Source organism: Oncorhynchus masou, chromosome 13 (genome assembly GCF_036934945.1).
Source record: "Oncorhynchus masou masou isolate Uvic2021 chromosome 13, UVic_Omas_1.1, whole genome shotgun sequence".
In the NCBI taxonomy this organism is placed as follows: Eukaryota; Metazoa; Chordata; class Actinopteri; order Salmoniformes; family Salmonidae; genus Oncorhynchus; species Oncorhynchus masou.
This window is the reverse complement of record NC_088224.1, coordinates 66,996,131-67,019,617: the sequence shown is the minus strand read 5'-3', so window position 1 is coordinate 67,019,617 and position 23,487 is coordinate 66,996,131. Positions and strand designations below refer to the sequence as shown.

The 23,487-nt window shown below is 43.9% G+C and overlaps 1 protein-coding gene across 2 annotated transcripts in view; it reads left to right on the top strand.

The window, feature by feature from the left end:
• Positions 1–23,487, top strand: part of LOC135552877 (LIM domain kinase 1-like) — an 87,230-nt gene that overhangs the window by 32,040 nt on the left and 31,703 nt on the right. Inside the window, exons 1-2 of one of the 2 annotated variants that reach the window (XM_064984800.1) lie at positions 1,963–2,176; positions 21,021–21,159. In XM_064984800.1, coding sequence (XP_064840872.1) covers positions 2,079–2,176; positions 21,021–21,159 — 237 coding nt within the window. In that variant the 5' untranslated portion in view covers positions 1,963–2,078. Of the gene's footprint in view, positions 1–1,962; positions 2,177–21,020; positions 21,160–23,487 lie in introns of those variants that run through there. The other variant, XM_064984799.1, reaches the window with a different exon arrangement.

Below are 23,487 nucleotides of genomic sequence, written 5' to 3'. Positions count from 1 at the left end.
CCAAGCAGTGTGACACAAACAACACAGAGTTACACATAGGGTAAAGAAAACGTACAGTCAATAACACAAAAGAAAAATCTATGTACAGTGTGCGCAAACGCAGTAAGATTAGGGAGGTAAGGCAATACATAGGCCATAGTGGCGAAATAATTACAATATTTACAATTACAACAACTTATAACAGCTAGACTCACCTTAAAAGACTTTGACATCTCTGTGAAAGAGACACACTGTAAAAGGTGAAAATAAAAGCTTAACTCATTCAAGCTGAAATGCTTGAAAGCTAACATCACATAGCCTTACTAGCGTAGCATTAGATAACGGTAGCTTTATTGTCTTGAAATCAACTTTGCGCTTTGCTTGCAGCTTCTCAAGGCCTTGAAGTGATTAAGGAGAGGGAAAGGAGGGGGAGAGCGAGGAGAGAAGGTTAGATAGTGTCTTTGAGAGAGGGGGAGAGAGAGAAAACACTTGAAGTTTTCCTCTGTGTGAGAATCGAACCGTGCACTGCGTGATGCTGTTGGACTATAATTCTGTTAAAGAGCCACAGTGAGTCAACATTTCTGCCTGATGCCTGCAGTCTGACAAGTGCCTAGTGACGGGGAGTGCAGTATGCCAGCAGGGGGTTTAGAGACAAGTGTTCTGTCTAGAACGAGGATTAAGGCTGTTTGCTGCATGGCCGTAGATGTCAGTGTGTTATTTCCCATATAACTGATGTAGTATAATTAAGCAATAAGGCCCGAGGGAGTGTGGTATATGGTTCTTAAACACGACGCAATACAGAGTGCCTCGACAGCCCTTAGCCGTGGTATATTGGCCGTATATCACAAACCCCCGAGGTGCGTTATTACTATTATAAACTGTTTACCAACGTAATTACAGCATACATGTTGTATACGATCTGATATGTCACGACTGTCAGCCAATCAGCATTAAGATCTCGAACCACCCAGTTTATAATGGGACTCATGTGACGTGATCTGTTTTAAATCATAACTGATGGATAGCACAGCAGATTAAATTCTTAACTACATAATGATGTATTATATAGTATTGTATACTGCAACTGTTATGTATGGCTCTGTGGCAACTATTTACGTCACTCAATCACTTCATTTTAAATTTGTTAGGCTCTATTGTCTCTCCCTCCTGACCATGCCACTGATGTGAAACTTTTGTGTTTTAAAAGTGGGGACTTTTTGCAGGGGGATCAGTAAGGAACTGAGAAGTGTGACACCTAACCTTGAAACCTGAAGGGAGCAGTGCTAGAACAGTATGCACATCCTGATAGGACTGTTCTGTGTCCTGCCTATAACATTATCTCTCGGTGCTGCGGTAGCTACAAGGTTGCCCACAGAAGCTCTTAACAAAGAGACACCATTTCCTTTGTAAAGATCACCTGAGTTGTTAGGATTCCTATTAGGACACAGACTCCTCTTCAAGGATCATCTTAATTGGCTAAAGGAAATGTTATCTCCCTCTATACCCTCACCTGATTCGCTGAGGGGCTTCTGTCTCTCTCTCCTCCATCCAAAATGGAATACCGGAGTCGCAGGAAAAGGTTGGTAAACTGAAAAGGGAGTGTGTTAAAGGGTTTTAATTGATTGGAAAATGCCATTTCTGCCTGCCTATGGCATCTTTGAGGAATAGGAGATGGAAATGAGTAGAATGAGTTAGGGAGATGGGGGACCCTTTATTGAATAGTATTGGCTATCCCACTGTGGTTGAATATGAGGAGCTGGTTGTAGCTAACTGACTGAGAAGCCAGTTGTATTTGACTGAGGGGCCAGCCGTCTGGCAGACAGAGGGATGAAGGGAGGTCAGACAGGAGGAGGGGGGATGGGAAAGGCTATTATGTCACAGGGTCACCACCACTGCCAACGGAAGCTGGGGGAGAGAGGGCAGGGACAGGAAACACGTGACTAAAAAAGAAAAAAGAGGCCCCAGAATGCAGCTTCAGCGTGAGAGAAAGAGAGAAAGGTATTCATGGTTGTGACAGTGCTGCTGTGGGGTGGTATGGTTTGTAGTGACCGGTTTCCTCTTTACGCTATAGCCTATCGTGTCAATACGCTGCTGTTAAGATGAGCCTGTTTCCTGACTGTCATAGCAAGGCCTTGTCTCTGAAGGGAGACATGTCACGAAGGGACCAGCGATACAGGAATCGCATTAAGGGCAAGAAGTAAGTCCTTTTGTTGGATGGATGTACATAAAGGCTAGGATGGGAAGTTATATGGTGCAGATTTGTGTGGTCTGTAGTGGACTCATTGGGGTACTTGGTTCCTCTTGGTTGTAGTTTATGAACTATGTTTCTGAATTTCTACATTTTTTAATTGAAACAACTCGCAGTTTAGTCATGAATACCTTTCACTCGACTAGAGTTGAATGCATTTGCTTACTGATGGAGAAGTGATAACAGATAGCATGTTGTTAGCATTGCGGATCTGACAGAAGGGTGGTTTGGGTGGGTCTGTGAAATATGTTAGGCCCGTTACAAGTTTCACTTCCTTATTTTTAAACCTTGTTTCCATCTCCGCTTTTCTCACTTTCGTGACCAGAAATATTACAGATGGCTTATTCCAGAAGTGCTTGTTAGGCTATGTGTTTATGAACTTAGACCATGTCTCTACTGTGCGTCCCTTTTATGTGACAGTATGTGTTTACAATCTCTGTTTGTTTGTCTACCACTCACCCAGTGTGCAGAAATGTACATTGTTGAGTCTAGTACACATGTTGACTGTATTCAGGCTCTCACAGTACTGACTCTCCCTCACTCTGCCTGTGTCTCTCTAACTCCCCATAACTGACCTTGATCATAACTCCCTGTCCACCCTAAGCATGATTTCCCAGCCTCTCAGCATGATTTCCCAGCCTCTCAGCTGTTTGCAGTGTGTCAGGCCCAGAGAGTACACCACAGTATGAATAAACTGGATTAGGGTTGTAGAGAAGCTTTCCTGTGCTCACTGATTCCAGCTTGTGTGTGTGTGTGTGTGTGTGTGTGTGCGTGCGTGCGTGCGTGCGTGCGTGCGTGCGTGCGTGCGTGCGTGTGCTGCCTTGTGTGAGTAGTCAGATACTGTACGCATGTTATCCAGCGACAGCCAGACCATCTTAGGGGAAATTGTTCATTATTTATAAATAGTGGGTCCTATAATCACAAGGCCGTGAATGGGTGTGCTGTCTTCCATGGATTTTGGAGATTACTATGGTGAACTGTAGCTTATGAGTTATTCTTCATGCTTTCACACATTTTCACACATGTTGTGTAAACACTCTTTAGCGTTGTCACTTTCTCATCATATGATGCAAATAATTAATAATATCAGCCAGATTTCTGTATTCTGAAAGTTATATATCTTGAAAACTTGATTGCTGACATGCAAAACATTTTGGGACTATATCAACAATGGACTAATGAAACAAATGCCAAAAGATTGTTTTTTGGTGGAGTTCTCCTTTTAGTATGTGTTACTGAGGTAGGCTAAGTTAGTTGTGGTAGGAGTGTTCATAATGGTGATCATTTGCAAGCTGTGTGCAGGAGCTTCCTCATTTGAATCACATCATACACTCTAATCCAACAGGTGCATTCCCTTTGAAGTAGACATGAATACTCAGATTAGGAGCTGAAATCTGATCAATTTTATTTCACCTTCATTTAACCAGGTAGGCCAGTTGAGAACTCGTTCTCATTTACAACTGCGACCTGGCCAAGATAAAGCAAAGCAGTGTGACAAAAACAACACAGAGTTACACATAGGGTAAAGAAAACGTACAGTCAATAACACAATAGAAAAATCTATGTACAGTGTGCGCAAATGCAGTAAGATTAGGGAGGTAAGGCAATAAATAGGACATAGAGGTGAAATAATTACAATTTAACATTGACACTGGAGTGATATATGTGCAGATGATGATGTGCAAGTAGAGATACTGGGGTGCAAAAGAGAAGAAAATAATATATAGGGGATGAGGTAGTTGTGTGGGCTATTTACAGATGAGCTATGTACAGGTGCAATGATCAGTAAGCTGCTCTGATAGCTGATGCTTAAAGTTAGTGAGGGAGATATAAGTCTCCAGCTTCAGTGATTTTTGCAATTCGTTCCAGTCATTGGCTGCAGAGAACTGGAAGGAAAGGAGGCCAAAGGAGGTGTTGGCTTTGGGGATGACCAGTGAAATATACCTGCTGGAGCGCATGCTATGTGTGGATGTTGCTATGGTGAGTTGAGATAAGGTGGGGCTTTACCGAGCAAAGACTTATAGTTGACCTGGAGCCAGTGGGTTTGGCGACGAATATGTAGCGAGGGCCAGCCAACAAGAGCATGCAGGTCGCAGTGGTGGGTAGTATATGGGGCTTTGGTGACAAAACGAATGGCACTGTGATAGACTATATCCAATTTTCTGAGTAGAGTGTTGGAGGCTGTTTTGTAAATGACATCGCCGAAGTCAAGGATCGGTAGGATAGTCAGTTTTACGAGGGTGTGTTTGGCAGCATGAGTGAAGGAGACTTTGTTGCGAAATAGGAAGCCGATTCTAGATTTAATTTGGGATTGGAGATGCTTAATGTGAGTCTGGAAGGAGAGTTTACAGTCTAGCCAGACACCTAGGTATTTGTAGTTGTCCACAAATTCTAAGTCAGAACCGTCCAGAGTAGTGATGCTAGTCGGGTGGGCAGGTGCAGGCAGCAATCGGTTGAAGAGCATGCATTTAGTTTTACAAGCATTTAACAGCAGTTGGAGACCATGGAAGGAGTGTTGCATGGCATTGAAGCACGTTTGGAGGTTTGTTAACACAGTGTCCAAAGAAGGGCCAGAAGTATATAGAATGGTGTATCCTGCGTAGAGGTGGATCAGATAATCACCAGCAGCAAGAGCGACATCATTGATGTATACAGAGAAAAGAGTCGGCTCGAGAATTGAACCCGGTGGCACCCCCATAGAGACTGCCAGAGGTCCGGACAACAGGCCCTCCGATTTGACAATCTGAACTCTATCAGAGAAGCAGTTGGTGAACCAGGCGAGGCAGTCATTTGAGAAACCAAGGCTATTGAGTCTGCCGATAAGAATGCGTTGATTGACAGAGTCTAAAGCCTTGGCCAGGCCGATGAAGACGACTGCACAGTACTGTCTTTTATCGATGGCGGTTATGATATAGGACCTTGAGTGTGGCTGAGGTGCACCCATGACCAGCTCGGAAACCAGATTGCATAGTGGAGAAGGTACAGTGGGATTCGAAATGGTCGCTGATCTGTTTTGTTAACTTGGCGTTCGAAGACTTTAGAAAGGCAGGGCAGGATGGATATAGGTCTGTAACAGAATGGGTCTAGAGTGTCACCCCCTTTGAAGATGGGGATGACCGTGGCAGCTTTACAATCTTTAGGGATCTCAGACGATACGAAAGAGAGGTTGAACAGTCTAGAAATAGGGGTTGCAACAATTTTGGCGGATAATTTTAAAGAGGATCCAGATTGTCTAGCCCAGCTGTCAGCTCTTTCAGAACATCAGCTATCTGGATTTAGGTGAAGGAGAAGCATGGGGGGGCTTTGGCAATACGCTGCGGGGGTGCAGAGCTGTTGGCCGGGGTATCGGTAGCCAGGTGGAAAGCATGGCCAGCCGTAGAAAAATGCTTTTTGAAATTCTCGATTATCGTAGATTTATCGGTGGTGACTGTGTTGTTTCCTAGCCTCAGTGCAGTGGGCAGCCGGGAGGAGGTGCTCTTATTCTCCATGGACTTTATAGTGTCCCAAAACCTTTTGGAATTAGTGCTACAGGGTGCAAATTTCTGTTTGAAAAAGCTAGCCTTTGCTTTCCTAAATGACTGTGTATATTGGTTCCTGACTTCCCTGAAAAGTTGCATATCGTGATGCTAATGCAGTACGCCACCGGATGTTTTTGTGCAGGTCAAGGGCAGTCAAGTCTGGAGTGAACCAAAGGCTATATCTGTTCTTAGTTCTAAATTTTTTGAATGTGGCATTCTTATTTAAGATGGTGAGGAAAGCACTTTTAAAGAACAACCAGGCATCCTCTACTGACGGGATGAGATCAATATCCTTCCAGGATACCCGGGCCAGGTTGATTAGAAAGACCTGCTCTCTGAAGTGTTTTAGGGAGCATTTGACAGTGATGAGGGGTGTCGTTTGACCGCAGACCCATTACGAACGCATACAATGAGACAGTGATCGCTGAGATCCTAGTTGAAGACAGCAGAGGTGTATTTAGAGGGCAAGTTGGTAAGGATGATATCTATGAGGGTGCCCATGTTTACGGATTTAGGGTTGTACCTGGTAGGTTACTTGATAATTTGTGTGAGATTGAGGGCATCTAGCTTAGATTGTAGGATGGCCGGGGTGTTAAGCTTATCCCAGTTTATGTAACCTAACAGTACGAACTCTGAAGATAAGATGGGGGGCAATCAATTCACATATGGTGTTCAGGGCTCAGCTGGGGGCTGAGGGGGGTCTATAACAAGCAGCAAAAGTGAGAGACTTATTTCTGGAAAGGTTGATTTTTAAAAGTAGAAGCTCAAACTGTTTGGGCACAGACCTGGATAGTATGACATAACTCTGCGGAGAGATATCGAGTAAAGGAGAAAGGGGAATGACTCTTAAAGGGGTGACACTGGGTGCTTCTCTTTTCTGCTCCCTCCTTCCCCTCTTTCCTTTCTTCCTCTTCATCCTCCATCACTCTATCAACATTTTCTTTCCTCTCCTCTCCTCAAATTTATCGTCCATCATTCCATCACTCTTTCTCTCCTCCTCTGCCGTTACTCTATTTGTCCTTGAGGAGCTTGTAGGGGTCAGAGACACCGTCTGTTTCCTTTCTCTGGCTTTGCCCACCTAAATATAGAGCAAATTTCAAATTAATTCTTTGGTTAGCTTTTGGCTTATCTCCTAGCCCAGGCCTAGCTTGCCACACAGTTCTTATCTAGTTGGACAATGGCTGGGTTTGGCAGTTGCAGTTGGGTATTCTTAGGGCTCTGGTTATGGCTATGGCTCAGGGCTAGCTCGCCCGAAAGCTCCTTATAAAATTATTGACTTCAGGAACTCATCTGGTTTGTTGATTTAAGGATTATAGAGAAAATGTGGTGCCAGGTTTATTTCTCCCCCCCCATTTTTAGACTGAGGTCAGCGACTGACACACTGTCTCTGTTCTGTCTCCAGAACCAAGGACACACAGTTCAGTTGAATTAAGTATTTTTGCAAACCGACTGCAACGTTCCATTGTTAATTTGAGATGGACATTTGCAAAGGAAAGGGGACATTATAGCTTACAACTTTATACCTTTGACCTCAATAAAAGCCTTTAATCAGACTTTCAGGAATTATATTTCACCTCCCTTATCTCAATGTATATAGAATGTATTCACTATTTCACTCCTATACTTTTTCATTCACTGTACCAGTTATATCAGTCCAACAGTGTCCAAAATCCAGGACTCAACATGTTTGTATGCTGAACTGAATAGATAAATAGATTTTATTTGACAATTTAAAAACACAACTCTAGCTGCACAAGTGGATACAATGTATTTGAAATCTTTGAGGATAACACAAAAAGTTGTACAACTTCTTCTATGCATTGTGGTCCTCTGAACACTGACTATTCACTGATGCTAGGACAGAACCACAACCAATGTTGTTGGGCCCCTGATAGCCTCCCATCACTCATGTCTTGTTTTTCCCGTGGTCATGGAACATTGGAGAATGAACGACCATTCTCTTTTTCCAGTCCAGTCTGCCCCAGACAGACAGAATGTGCATAGATATCCGTGCTGAAAGCCAGACGGAGACAGGGCTTAGCGAGCACAAAGGAATCTGCCTCCATCTACACTATTCACCCCCCAGCCTACAGCCACCACACGGCTCATCAAAGCTCCGTTACCTGCCATGCCCCTGCTCAATAGACCAATAGACTGCCGGTGCTACAACAAAAACTGTTCACCATTGACAAAAGCGTTCAGCAGCCATCTTAGAACTGAACCCATCCAACCAGCTACTGTGTTAAAAATGCACAGACTAGCTTTCCCCTGCTCTTTTTGTTCTTGAGAGCTGCAGACAACAAAAAAACAGGGATGGCTGAGTCCAGCACTGAGGGGGTTAATGCCGGCTCTTTACTGAGCTTGCAATTGCGAGGGGAGGGGGTTCGACCTGCGTCTGATTGGCTGTAGGATTTCCTGGGAGGATTTGAAAACACCCAATGGGGAGGGGCCACCAAGATAATGAGGTCATGCTTTTTCTTGGGAGTGACATCAAGGGCTTGGGGTCTGGGGAGACAGCAACGAAGGATTGATAAAAAAAGATTGGAATGATAATAAAGGGATGCAGAGAGCGGGGAGTTGGTTGGGATCGTGATAAATGTCTCATTTTAGTTGCTCTCTCTCTTTCTGCACCAATAATGCACATCCTTACCTCACTACACATCCTTATACTACTTAGTAGTAGGGAAATCCTTACATCCATCCTAACCATCTCACTGTAGAATCTACTCTATTCCCAGTGCGCAAATATTGTTTAAATTATGTTATTATCAGAACTGGTTTTAATCTTGTTGTAATCTGCTGAATTCCCTTTTCCCTGTCTGGTTGGGGAAATGTAACATTTTATTTTGTTCCACTGAGGAAGATTTGTAGGAAAACTTTGCCTCCTGCCAGGAATTCCCCCCTCTATTCCTGTCTCGGTATTCCCTTCCAGTGGGATAGTCACTGGCTTGTTGACAAGATGCGAACAGGAGAGGGGTCTCCCTGGTCTCCCTGACGCTATCGTTTCCTCATATTGTTTTCCATTACATACTCTAACGCTCTCACTTTCTCTCTCTGTATATCTTTCTCTATCTCTCTCGCTCTTTCTCTGTATATCTTTATCTCTCTCTCGCTCTTTCTCTCGCTCTCTTTCTTCTCTCTATGCATTTCTCCTCTGGCCTCTTATCTCTCCCTCTCTCTCTCTCTCTCTCTTTCTCTCCCTCTCTCTCTCTCTCTCTCTCTCTCCCTCTCTTGCTCTGCCTTTATCTGCCCTCTCCCTCTTTCTGTCTCATTCTTTCTCTTTCTCTTTCTCTCTCTCTCTCTCTCTTACTCGCTCTGCCTTCATCTGCCCTCTCCCTCTTTCCGTCTCATTCTTTCTCTTTCTCTCCCTCTCTCTCTCTCCCTCTCTTGCTCTGCCTTTATCTGCCCTCTCCCTCTTTCTGTCTCATTCTTTCTCTTTCTCTCCCTCTCTCTCTCTCTTACTCGCTCTGCCTTCATCTGTCCTCTCCCTCTTTCTGTCTCATTCTTTCTCTTTCTCTTTCTCTCTCTCTCTCTCTCTCTTACTCGCTCTGCCTTCATCTGCCCTCTCCCTCTTTCCGTCTCATTCTTTCTCTTTCTCTCCCTCTCTCTCTCTCTCTCTCTCTCCCTCTCTTGCTCTGCCTTTATCTGCCCTCTCCCTCTTTCTGTCTCATTCTTTCTCTTTCTCTCTCTCTCTCCCTCTCTCTCTCCCTCTCTTGCTCTGCCTTTATCTGCCCTCTCCCTCTTTCTGTCTCATTCTTTCTCTCCCTCTCTCTCTCTCCCTCTCTTGCTCTGCCTTCATCTGCCCTCTCCCTCTTTCCGTCTCATTCTTTCTCTTTCTCTCTCCCTCTCTCTCTCTCTCCCTCTCTTGCTCTGCCTTCATCTGTCCTCTCCCTATTTCCGTCTCATTCTTTCTCTTTCTCTCCCTCTCTCTCTCGCCCTCTCTTGCTCTGTCTTCATCTGTCCTCACTATTTCTGTCTCATTCTTTCTCTTTCTCTCTCCTCTCTCTTTTTCTTTCCCCCCTCTCATAAAGACATATGTCATATTTCCTAATAGTCACATGCTTGGTGTGGGTTGCAGTCTTGCCAGCAATACCCACTCACAAGAACAACAAGCACTGTATGTAATATAGACACAAATTATTTTAGATACTCGTCCAAATTGAGAGAGAGATTTGGAGGCTACATGTATGGCACATGATTTCTTGCGTTTTTCGTGATGCTACATCGTAAAAAATATTTCAAACTTAAAATCTTTCAACACCTTGTTGGAGGTTCTCTCCTCTCGTCCTCTCCTCCCCTGCCCAGTACAGAGGGTCCTTCCTGTAGACATGACTCACTTCCTTCAGAGGTGTCTCTGCCCACGTCATACCATGACCTTTGTCTTCCAGACAGAGAGAGCGGATGACCAGACTGACATTTTGAAGAGTCCCACCAGAAAGTCTGAGTATTAAACAGACAATGCCTTTTGGATTCAATAGTTTGCACGGTTGACTAGTGATGTATTTTTTTATCTTTATGCATACCTTTTTGTATTGAAATGTCATCTCCAGCAATACTCCATTCAACTCAGTCATGAGAGGGGTTATCAGTGAAGTAAAAGTAATACAAGAAACAGGAAACACAGCTTAACGTTTGGCTGTTGTTTAGTTAGAGACTATGGTACTGGTTTGACCAATACATCACAGTACACAGCTGAGATGGCAGGTTGGTGTTGGAGTTAGTGGTTCTGTGTGGGAAACTTTCCAGCTAGATGCGTCTGTCCCCTGCAGAACTGGGGAAACCACAGACATCTGTGTGTCTACTCATTCTGAAACTTTGGTGGGTGGGCTTGTGTTACTATCTTTGTGGGGACATTTCCGGTACCCACAAGGATAGTAACACAAGCCCACCCACCAAAGTTTCAGAATGACCTACTGTCGTGACAGGTCAAATTGGCATCATTTTATTATTGTAAACAAAACCAATTATTAAATTCATTGATCTTTTGCTTTGATACCCATTTAAAAAAAATCTACTTTGCACATTCTTCCACTGCAAATCTACCATTCCAGTGTTTTACTTGCTATATTGTATTTACTTTGCCACCATGGCCTTTTTTTGCCTTTACCTCCCTCTTCTCACCTCACTTGCTCACATCGTATATAGACTTGTTTCTGCTGTATTATTGACTGTATGTTTTGTTTTGCTCCATGTGTGACTCTGTGTCGTTGTTTGTGTCGAACTGCTTTGCTTTATCTTGGCCAGGTCGCAATTGTAAATGAGAACTTGTTCTCAACTTGCCTACCTGGTTAAATAAAGGTGAAATAAATAAATACAATTTTACAATTTAAAAAACACTGGCAGCAGTTGATCTTGGACAGATATCTGGGTCAAGTGGTTTACATGGTAAATAGACAGGGCTGGCTCCAGGCATAATCAAATCAAATTGTATTAGTCACATGTGCCGAATACAACAGGTGTAGACCTTACAGTGAAATGTTTACTTACCGGCCCCTAGCCAACAATGCAGTAAAAAAATAAATATATATATGAGTAAGAATAAGACATAAAAGTAACAAGTAATTAAAAGGCAGCAGTAAAATAACAATAGCGAGACTATACACAGGGTGGTACCTGTACAGAGTCAAAGTGTGGGGGCACCGGTTCGTTGACATAATATGTACATGGAGGTAGAGTTATTAAAGTGACTATGAATAGATGATAACAACAGAGAGTAGCAGCTGTGTAAAAGGTGGGGACAATGCAAATAGTCTGGGAAGCCATTTGATTAGATATTCAGGAGTCTTGTGGCTTGGGGTAGAAGCTGTTCAGAAGCCCCTTGGACCTCGACTTGGTGCTCCAGGACCACTTGCCATGTGGTAGCAGAGAGAACAGTCTATGACTAGGGTGGCTGGAGTCTTCAACGATTTTCAGGGCCTTCCTCTGACACCGCCTGGTGTAGAGGTCCTGGATGGCAGGAAACTTGGCCCCAGTGATGTCCTGGGCCGTACGCACTACCCTCTGCAGTGCCTAGCGGTCGGCGGTCAAGCAGTTGCCACACCAGGCAGGGATGCAACCAGTCGGGATACTCTCGATGGTGCAGCTGTAGAAGTTTTTGAAAATCTGAGGACCCATGCCAAATCTTTTCAGTCTCCTGAGGGGGAATAGGTTTTGTCGTGCTGTTGGCTGGGCTCCCTGCCTGTGCCATTAAACCCCTACAACTCATCCAGAACGCCGCAGCCCGTCTGGTGTTCAACCTTCCTCCCAAGTTCTCTCACGTCACCCCGCTCCTCCGCTCTCTCCACTGGCTTCCAGTTGAAGCTCGCATCCGCTACAAGACCATGGTGCTTGCCTACGGAGCTGTGAGGGGAACGGCACCGCAGTACCTCCAGGCTCTGATCAGGCCCTACACCCAAACAAGGACACTGCGTTCATCCACCTCTGGCCTGCTCGCCTCCCTACCACTGAGGAAGTACAGTTCCCGCTCAGCCCAGTCAAAACTGTTCGCTGCTCTGGCCCCCCAATGGTGGAACAAACTCCCTCACGACGCCAGGACAGCGGAGTCAATCACCACCTTCCGGAGACACCTGAAACCCCACCTCTTTAAGGAATACCTAGGATAGGATAAAGTAATCCTTCTCACCCCCCCCTCCCTTAAATGATTTAGATGCACTATTGTAAAGTGGCTGTTCCACTGGATGTCATAAGGTGAATTCACCAATTTGTAAGTCGCTCTGGATAAGAGCGTCTGCCAAATGACTTAAATGTAAATGTAAATGTCGTGGGAACGACTGTCTTGGTGTGCTTTGACCATGTTAGTTTGTTGGTGATGTGGGCACCAAGGACCTGCTCCACTACAGCCCCGTCGATGAGAAGGTCCTCTCTTTCCTGTAGTCCACAATCATCTCCTTTGTGTTGATCACGTTGTGGGAGAGGTTGTTGTCCTGGCCCCGCACGGCCAGGTCTCTGACCTCCTCCCTATAGGCTGTCTCGTCGTTGTCGGTGATCAGGCTTACCACTGTTATGTCATCGGCAAACTGATGGTGTTGGAGTCGTGCCTGGCCGAGCAGTCATGAGTGAACAGGGAGTACAGGATGGGGCTGAGCACGCACCCCTGAGGGGCCCCTGTGTTGAGGATCAGCATGGCGGATGTGTTGTTACCTACCTTTACCACCTGGGGGCGGCCCGTCAGGAAGTCCAGGATCCAGTTGCAGAGGGAGGTGTTTAGTCCCAGGGTCCTTAGCTTACTGACCAACCTGCCCTCTAAATCCACCTCTGCTGTCTTCAACCAGGATCTCAGCGATCACTGCCTCATTGCCTGTGTCCGTCTGCGGTCAAACGACCACCTCTCATCACTGTCAGAAATGAGAGGTTGAGGGGAGTGGAAGAATTAAAAACAAATAAAATAAAACTATTGTAAAATAGACTGCCCACAAAATGTATATAGTATGTATAAGCTGGAAATACAGGCCTAAGTGTTGTTGTTCACTAGTTTTCTCCAATTGTGGGAGGGCCGGCAGGGTTGGAGGGTAATAAAGGAAATATATATATTTAAAAAATATATTATAATAATGAATAAAAGACAAATTAAAATATTAAAAAAGTATAAAGTAAAATACACCAGGTGCAATTTCATATTTTTTTGCGCATCAGCAGTTTTTAATCCTGTTATGTCAGTCACTCAATTAGCTGACAATTAGCCATGTACATTTTTAGATTGGTAGTTAGTCTAGTCAGCTGTTTGATCTTTCCTGTAGTAATCATGGCCGAATACTGATGGTGCACCCAAGGCATATCTCCAGGGGGCCCCAATTGATTTTGTCATTCTCACTCCGATATGATATTAACATGGCATAACTCATCGCAAAATGTGTAGATTTGGGAATTTAGCTTTAAAGGCCCCCACCAGAGGGCAATACTGCCCTTATTTCAACGGAAATTCCTGTCCTATAACAGAAATTATCGTTTAGGTTCCACCTCCAAAGAATGGTGCAGGTTGCTAATACATATTCATGAATTGGGGTGGGAACGTTGTGGTGATTTCCAGGTGGAGTGGAGAAATAACAATAAGTAGGGCATTGACAGCAGTCAGTGTCGATAGCGAGCATGCTAATCTTATCTAGCTAGCTAAAGTTATCTGTTGTTGCTACACTGTATTCAAAAGATTTGCTGGCTAGGCTATGGCTGGTTCTGGAGCTGGATTTGTCATTAGCATTTAGGGAAAACTTTGCCACAGATGGATAGGGGAAACCAGTATCTTTGACTTTGCCATCTATTGTTATCTCAAAAGTTTTGTCATGTTCCATAAATTGCGGCCACGAATCCGCCATAGAAATATAAATAATAAGATGAAGGTCTGGTAATATGGATAGCCTAACTGTAAAAGCTGTTTGACTCAGCCAAATATGATCTATTACATTGCTCAGTTCAGTCACGACTCACAAAGAGGAAGGACTTTGCAGGTGTTTCTGATATTTGCACAACATAATCATAGAGGAAACACACATCATTGGCATGGGAAATTACCACTTCGGATTTCCCACTTCAACACCAAATATATACTCTGACTAAAACGATGACTTATTGACTTACATCGTTGTGCAACATCATGGGTAAGAATGGGCATTGTCTTTCAGCTCTTGTGGATGTTTAAAACTGATACAAATTCTTGCCACCCCATGGCAAAATGAGTAGAATTGCAATGTTTTTATGAAATTGCTACATTTTCTCTCCACCATGGAAAAATGTGTAAAATTGCAGAAAATGTACTTTTAAAACTACATTTTTTTCTCTCCGCTGTCAAGAGAGGGGCCACTAAAATGTTTTGCAGAGAGGTGACAAATCTCACTTAGGGCCCCCAAAAGGCTAGAACCGGCCCTGTAAATAAGATACATAGCAGACAGTTCAAAGATAATTACAGTATACAAACATCAAGCTAATTAAATAATCTCAGAATCTAATATCTCTAAATAAGAGCATCACTGTGATCATAGAGTCAATGCTAGGCAAAGAATTTGGCGAGCTATGTTGATTACACAGTGTGTTTTACATATCAATATTTTTTTAAATATATACAGTATGTCTAAAGTGAATGGATGATGTGAAAAGTGCCATTTCTTCTCACTTTCTCTATGTATCCAGTGTTTTGGTGGAACAGTTGTCTCTATGAATACAGTGTTTTGACCAGTCTTTCTGTCTCTGCCTGTCTCTATGTGAGTGGTGATTTAATATGACATGGGTTTCTCTGGGGCTGGGGCTGGGGTCAAGGAGGGGCTGGGGCTGGGGTCAAGGAGAATGAAGTGGAGTGTAATTTTATTACAAGGCACTTTGGCTGATTCCATTTGTCAATAGAGGGGTTAGAGAGGGGTCTCCAGATTTTATGACTCCCTCCACCTCTCCTCCCCCTTCTTTGGATGTTTCTAGGCCCGTAGGTAGTTGCAGCTGGGTGTCTGACATCTCAGAACCTGGGATCTTTCCTAGTTGCTTGTCTGTTCGCTTGTGGAATAGTCATTTGTCATCCTTTTTGTTTATTTCTCTTTCCATCCTTCCACTCCTCCCCCAGCTCATCCCTTTCACTGCCTCTCTCTCTCTCTCTCTCTCCCTTCCCCTCTCTCTCTCTCTCTCTCTCTCTCTCTCTCTCTCTTTCTCTCCTCCTCACCCTCTCTCTCTCCCTCTCTCCCCTCTGGCCCTGATAACAGAGCCCTAGGAACTTGTCACCCAAAGCTCACCTCATCAAGTAAAAACCCATCTATCCAGGGAGGGGAGGCATTGCGCCTCCTCTCCCTGTCCCGGCATAACCTTTCCTTCTCCTATCTCTTTCAGCAGAGCTAAACCTCTTTTTCTCTCATCTCCTGCCTTACTCTATCCTTATGTGTGCTCTTTTTTTCTTATCTCTTTTCTCTCTCGATGCTTTCAGCGAGCCCTGCATTTAGCTTACTCTGTGCGGCGTGGAAAAGAAAAAGGCATGACCATTTCATATGAATAGATATGAGGTCTGCCTTGTAGTTCATCAGTATCATATCCAGTACCCTCTTTTCTCTGTAGCCATTCCTGTGGTTAACATCAGCATTTTATCTCATAGTATGTTGGTTATGTGTATCTGATGTGCAGCCCTTAATCTCATTCTGGTCTTCACCACAGACCATTTTCTATTACTCATCTCACATTATCACATCTATATTTACCATTGTGTTTTCTCTGTGGTGGATGGTGGGCCACTGGTCCTGTTCAGGGATTCATGTTCAGCCTGTAGATATATGGGTCATGACTGTGAGTAGCATACTATAGTGTTTGTGTAATGTTGTTACTCTTGTCAGTTATTATTTTGGGTCACCAACTTTGTCCGGCAATATAGGCTACTGTACAGTACAAGTGCAACAGTTTTGTATGTGTATAGAAAGTAGTAGTACTGAACTCAGGGCAAGCTCTTAGTCATCCAGCGGGGTATTTGGTACAATGGGTAAGAGTCTCCCTCTGAATCTTTCAAAATGTTAATCCTCTTATGTGCCCCCTGTAACGCAAACACGCAGAGGCATGCATGGTACACACTAGAGGTCGACCGATTTGTGATTTTCAACGCCGATACCAATTATTGGAGGACCAAAAAAGCCGATACCAATTAATCGACAGATTTATATATAAAAAATATTTATTTGTAATAATGACAATTACACAATACTGAATGAACACTTATTTTAACTTAATATAATACATCAATAAAATCAATTTAGCCTCAAGTAAATAATGAAACATGTTCAATTTGGTTTAAATAATGCAAAAACAAAGTGTTGGAGAAGAAAGTAAAAGTGTAATATGTGCTATGTAAGAAAGCTAACTGTAACGGTTTTCTTGAGGTGAAGGAGAGGCGGACCAAAACGCAGCGTGGTGGTTATTCATGTGTAATATATAAAGACACTATACATGAATAAACTAACAAAACAAGAAACGTGAAAACTCAAAACAGCCCTATCTGGTGCAAACACAGAGACAGGAACAGTCACCCACAAACACACAGTGAAGCCCAGGCTACCTAAGTATGATTCTCAATCAGAGACAACTAATGACACCTGCCTCTGATTGAGAACCATACTAGGCCGAAACATAGAAATACCCAAATCATAGAAAAACAAACAGACTGCCCACCCCAACTCACGCCCTGACCATACTAAATAATGACAAAACAAAGGAAATAAAGGTCAGAACGTGACACTAACGTTTCAGTTCCTTGCTTGCAGTTCCTCAGAACATGAGAACATATGAAAGCTGGTGGTTCCTTTTTAACATGAGTCTTCAATATTCCCAGGTAAGAAGTTTTAGGTTGTAGTTATTATAGGACTATTTCCCTCTATACCATTTGTATTTCATTAACCTTTGACTATTGGATGTTCTTATTGGCACTTTAGTATTGCCAGTGTAACAGTATAGCTTCTGTCCCTCTCCTCGCTCCTCCCTGGGCTTGAACCAGCAACACAATGACAACAGCCACCATTGAAGCAGGCTTACACATGCAGAGCAAGTGGAACAACTACTATAAGGCTCAGAGCGAGTGACGTTTGAACCGCTATTAGCGCGCGCTAACTAGCCAACCATTTCACTTCGGTTACACCTGCCTCATCTCGGGAGTTGAACGCCCGAAAGTGCTGTTTGAATTAATGTTTACGCACCTGCTTCTGCCTACCACCGCTCAGTCAGATACTTAGATACTTGTATGCTTGTATGCTCAGTCAGATTATATGCAACGCAGGACACGCTAGATAATATCTAGTAATATCATCAACCATGTGTAGTTAACTAGTGATTATGATTGATTGTTTTTTACAAGATAAGTTTAATGCTAGCTAGCAACTTACCTTGGCTTACTGCATTCGCGTAAAGGCAGTCTCCTTGTGGAGTGCAACGAGAGAGAGGCAGGTCGTTATTGCGTTGGACTAGTTAACTGTAAAGTTGCAAGATTGGATCCCCCGAGCAGACAAGGTGAAAATCTGTCGTTCTGCCCCTGAACAAGGCAGTTAACCCACCGTTATTAGGCCGTCATTGAAAATAAGAATGTGTTCTTAACTGACTTGCCTAGTTAAATAAAGGTATAAAAAAAGTTTGTTTTTTAAATGGCAAATCGGCCCAAAAATAGAGATTTCCGATTGTTATGACAACTTGAAATCGTTCCGATTAATCGGTCGACCTCTAGTACACACTCACATACACAGGCATGAATGTGCACACACACACACAGGCACAAATCCACCAAAGGTCGCTCCAGACAGACCCTGTCAAAGGGTATCTCACAAACACATACACTTTCACTCGCATGTAATCCTACTACTGTTGCCTGCTACTGTGGGTAACATGAGACTAACTGGAGAACTAACTGTTCAGTCATAGTCATATGGTCTTCTGTTACAGTACAGTTCAGCTCTACATGCCCTTCCCTGATAAGGTGACTTCAGCTTGGATTTAGCTCGAGAGCATTGAAGCCCTGTGTGGACTGATATGCCTGCTGTGTCAAGAGCAGGCCCAGTTATGACTTTGACTCTGCAGAGGGGGATGTGTAGCTGGAAGACAAGACTGCTGACTAGGTAGAGTAGTGTGTCTGTGTCCTCTGACTACCCTTGACCCAGTTCTTCTGCCTCCTATCATCACACCACATGCTCAGCATATTGCATGCAGCACGATCAGAGTGTAGTAGTGGGAGCTCTGTAGTAGTGGGAGCTCTTAACACGGAGATGTTCACTATGTGAGCACATGGGCATATCAGAAAGAGGGAGGTTTAGTGTGTGTACATGTGTGTGTGTCTCTGCATGGGTGCATGCGTGTGTGTCCTGGCTTGACTTCATGAAGTCTGATAACTGCTGAAACCCATGAGAATTGACCTGTCCTCTCCTCCAGGGCCTGCTCAATCTGTTCCACTCACTAACCCCAATCAGCCTCTATCTACGTCCTCATCCTCATTTCCCTCTCCCTAGGCCTCCCTCCCAACAGTTCCCAGGCCCCTAAACTTAGTCTGTTAATATTACACCCCATACCCTTACCCCACTGCCCCATTCCCTTTTCCCTCCTATGCCTCTGGTCTGGATGTTCTGTAGCCCAGCAGAGAGGCATCAGATGGGGATTGATGACCAAAAGTCCCACTGACTCCCCCAGGTCTGTTCCTATTGATCCCTGGCTGTCTGGCAGAGGAAGGACTAGGAGGGCTGATGGATGATGGTCCACTGGGATGGAGTGGAGACACTCAGTTAGTCATGGATGTCTCACACAGCCTTTTCAGACCATCACTTTGTCCTATACAGCATAGCCCCAGCCAGCAAACAGGTCATCCCAGTAGGCTATAGCTCAGCTCGGCTCAGCTCATTTCTATGAAAAGGGTAAGGCACAGAGCAGTCTCAAACTCCTGTCCTCATTTCAAGAGCTCAGCGAAGGAGAGCTGATGACATTTGTTTGTCTTATTTCAACATAGAGCCTGGCTGGAACAGAAATGGGGCAGCAGGTAGCCTCGTGGTTAGAGCGTTGGGCCAGTAACAGGAAGGTTGTTGGATTGAATCCCCGAGCTGACAAGGTAAAAACCTGTCACTCTGCCCCTGAACAAGGCAGTTAACCCACTGTTATCTGGTAGGCCGTCATGGTAAATAAACATTTGTTCTTAACTGACTTGCCTAGTTAAATAAAGGTAAACATGTATATATATTTTAATTAAAGTGGTTTTGTTGTGGTTTAGAATAGCCAACTAAACTACTTCCGCTGGAACTTGTTTTATCTTGATTCATGGTTGCAGAGAGGTGGAAAGCTGACTACCACCCTGAGCTAGATCAATGTTGTGTCATCTATCTGGTATGTTCAGTATCGTGCGTGTCTGGGTATGTGTGTGTGGGCGTGTTTGTCAGTGGGGGCTGGTGGGAGGAGCTATAGGAGGACGTGCTCATTGTAATGGCTGGAATGGAATCAATGGAATGGAGTCAATACGTTGTTTCTATGTGTTTTATGTGTTTGGATCCCTTCCATTTATTCCATTCCAGCCATTACATTGAGTATGTCCTTCTATAGTTTCTAACATCAGCCTCCTCTGGTGTGTGTGTCTCTGGGATTATCGACTGTGTTGTCGTCTGTGCTGTCATCTCCTCTCCCCTTCAGTCCTCAGCCTGTCTATCAGCCAATGATCTCTATCTGCCTGACATCACTACCCAATCATTCAGCTCTGTCCTCTCCTCGAGAGAGATATCTCACTATCAGCTCTCTTAATCCACTGTTACTGACAGCGATAAGTCCATTCCTTAAGATATCCACATGCAGATAGCCCCTTATTACTTAATTATATCATAGACATAAGGCCTGAGGGGGTGTCATATATATGGCCTATATACAATGACTAAGGGCTGTTCTTTGCACAACGCAACGTGGAGTACCTGGATTCAGCCCTTAGCTGTGGTATATTGGCCATCTATCACAAACCCCTGAGGTGCCTTATTGCTATTAGAAACTGGTTACCAATGTAATTAGAGCAGTAAAAATACATGTTTTGTTCGTACCGATGGTATACAATTCAGGGCTTGAACCACCCCGTTTATAAACGTGGTTATATATCTGAGATGTTTTATTCTAAATCAAATGATATTGGAGCGCATAAAATCACTTTGCAATCGGGTGGATCAAAAGCCACTGGAGTGTTGTTATAGTTGGTTGTTATAGTTGGTTGTTGTGTTTGGACAGCATTGACATGTGAAGGTGTCATTCATCATATCCTTGTTGTTTATTTATTAGTCACAGTGTTGGGGTTTGTCTGTGATCTCACTTTGGTCTAAGACCGAATGTATGTGGAAATGTCTTAGTGGTTAACGCGTCATGGATCTGAAAGTGATTCAACTTAAATGTCCTTATCTGTTGCATTACCTTCAGTAAGACGCATCTCACTGGTTTAGCCCCATGATGGGCTAAAATTAGTGGGGAACTATATAAAAACATATATATATATTTTTAAATACAATTTATTTTTAATTTCTACTTCATCTTTTCAATAATTTTTCTGATTTTCTGATTCCATCATCAGTTTGTGTTAAAAATAGATTGTTCTTTGGTGGTTTCTGGGTCGAAAAATCTAACTAGCTCAGCCAGCCATTGGTTAGGCCTTCAGAAGCTGTAAAGAAGGCCTCTGCCATTCAATTGTATTAGAGCAAAACATGTGGAGTTACCCAACAGTGAGCAGTAGCCTACGTCAAAGACCTAGCCAGTTTTACGAAGTCAGCTGTGCTTAAAATTTCTCTCTCTTTCTTTCTCTCTCTCGCTCTTTCTCTCCTCCCCCCCTTGTTCAGATGCTGTGAGTGCAGTGCCTCCCTGTCCCACTGGTACTATGAGAAGGAGGGCCGGCTCTTCTGCAAGAAGGATTACTGGGCCAAGTTCGGAGAGCTGTGCCATGGATGCAATGACCCCATCACCACCGGACTGATTATGGTAACATAGTCTACCGTCACAAAGAGCACAGTAACTAGATCCTCCTGACAAGAGTACTAGAGATCCCTCTCATCTCTGTCTTCACCAGTCAATCTCTCCAATCAGCCACAGACTTGATACGACACTTCTGTTACAGTCTGTCGGATATGGTTTCCGCAACAACATCCACACAGAAACACTGGTCTCCACTTTACAGTACCTGTAATTAGACAGTATGCTTTACACATCCCTGTAAGCTTTACAGGGAGAGGCATTAACTGTTTCAGTAAAGAGAACAGTCTGAGAGGAGAGGTGTGAAAGGACATGTGGGTCAGTGGAGGATGTACATGAGATCTGCCCTTCTCTGATAAAGGGTGTTGGGTTGGTGTGGAATGGATTGAATAACTTCACTAGTCACCAGAGCAGGGGTCGGTAACAGGCGGGCTCGCAAGTGATTTTTTTTGGGCCCGCAAAGTCTTAAGAGTAAAAAAAGATCTATATATATATATATAAATCACTTGTGAGCCCGCCTGTATATACAGCTCTTTATAGGTACAGTGGGGCAAACAGTATTTAGTCAGCCACCAATTGTGCAAGTTCTCCCACTTAAAAAGATGAGAGGCCTGTAATTTTCATCATAGGTACACTTCAACTATGACAGACAAAATGAGAAAAAAAAATCCAGAAAATCACATTGTAGGATTTTTAATGAATTTATTTGCAAATTATGGTGCAAAATAAACTTTTGTTATTGACCAAATACTTATCTCAATACTTTGTTATATACCCTTTGTTGGCAATGACAGAGGTCAAACGTTTTCTGTAAGTCTTCACAAGGTTTTCACACACTGTTGCTGGTATTTTGGCCCATTCCTCCATGCAGATCTCCTCTAGAGCAGTGACGTTTTGGGGCTGTTGCTGGGCAACATGGACTTTCAACTCCCTCCAAAGATTTTCTATGGGGTTGAGGTCTGGAGACTGGCTAGGCCACTCCAGGACCTTGAAATGCTTCTTACGAAGCCACTCCTTCGTTGCCCAGGCGGTGTGTTTGGGATCATTGTCATGCTGAAAGACCCAGCCACGTTTCATCTTCAATGCCCTTGCTGATGGTAGGCTTTGTTACTTTGGTCCCAGCTCTCTGCAGGTCATTCACTAGGTCCCCCCGTGTGGTTCTGGGATTTTTGCTCACCGTTCTTGTGATCATTTTGACCCACCGTTCTTGTGATCATTTTGACCCCACGGGGTGAGATCTTGCGTGGAGCCCCAGATCAAGGGAGATTATCAGTGTTCTTGTATGTCTTCCATTTCATAATAATTGCTCCCACAGTTGATTTCTTCAAACCAAGCTGCTTACCTATTGCAGATTCAGACTTACCAGCCTGGTGCACTGACATGGGCACAAACCCACAGTCGCTGGACCAGACAGGACTGGCAAAAATTGCTCTTCACTGATGAGTCGCGGTTTTGTCCCACCAGGGGTGATGGTCGGATTCGCGTTTATTGTTGAAGGAATGAGCGTTACACCGAGATCTGTACTCTGGAGCGTGACCGATTTGAAGGTGGAGGGTTCATCCATGGTCTGGGGCGGTGTGTCACAGCATCATCGGACTGAGCTTGTTGTCATTGCTGGCAATCTCAACGCTGTGCGTTACAGGGAAGACATCCTCCTCCCTCATGTGGTACCCTTCCTGCAGGCTCATCCTGACACGACCCTCCAGCATGACAATGCCACCAGCCATACTGCTCATTCTGTGCGTGTTTTCCTGCAAGTCAGGAATGTCAGTGATCTGCCATGGCCAGCGAAGAGCCCGGATATCAATCCCTTTGGGCACGTCTGGGACCTGTTGGATCAGAGGGTGAGGGCCATTCCCCCCCAGAAATGCCCGGGAACTTGCAGGTGCCTTGGTGGAAGAGTGGGGTAACATCTCACAGCAAGAACTGGCAAATCTGGTGCAGTCCATGAGGAGGAGATGCACTGCAGTACTTAATGAGGCTGGTGGCCACACCAGATATTGACTGTTACTTTTGATTTTGACCCCCCCTTTGTTCAGGGACACATTATTCCATTTCTGTTAGTCACATGTCTGTTGAACTTGTTTAGTTTATGTCTCAGTTGTTGAATCTTGTTATGTTCGTACACATTTTTACACGTGTAAATTTTGCTGAAAATAAACGCAGCTGACACTGAGAGGACGTTTTCTTTTTAAATATCTTTTTACTGTTAACTATAATTTAGGGAAGGATTTATGTGGTTGTTTTTTTATTTTTAAAGACTAAATCACCAATAATTCAGTTAAAAAATATTTTAATTCATAAAATCTGTTCCCAAATATTCCTACAAATAAAACG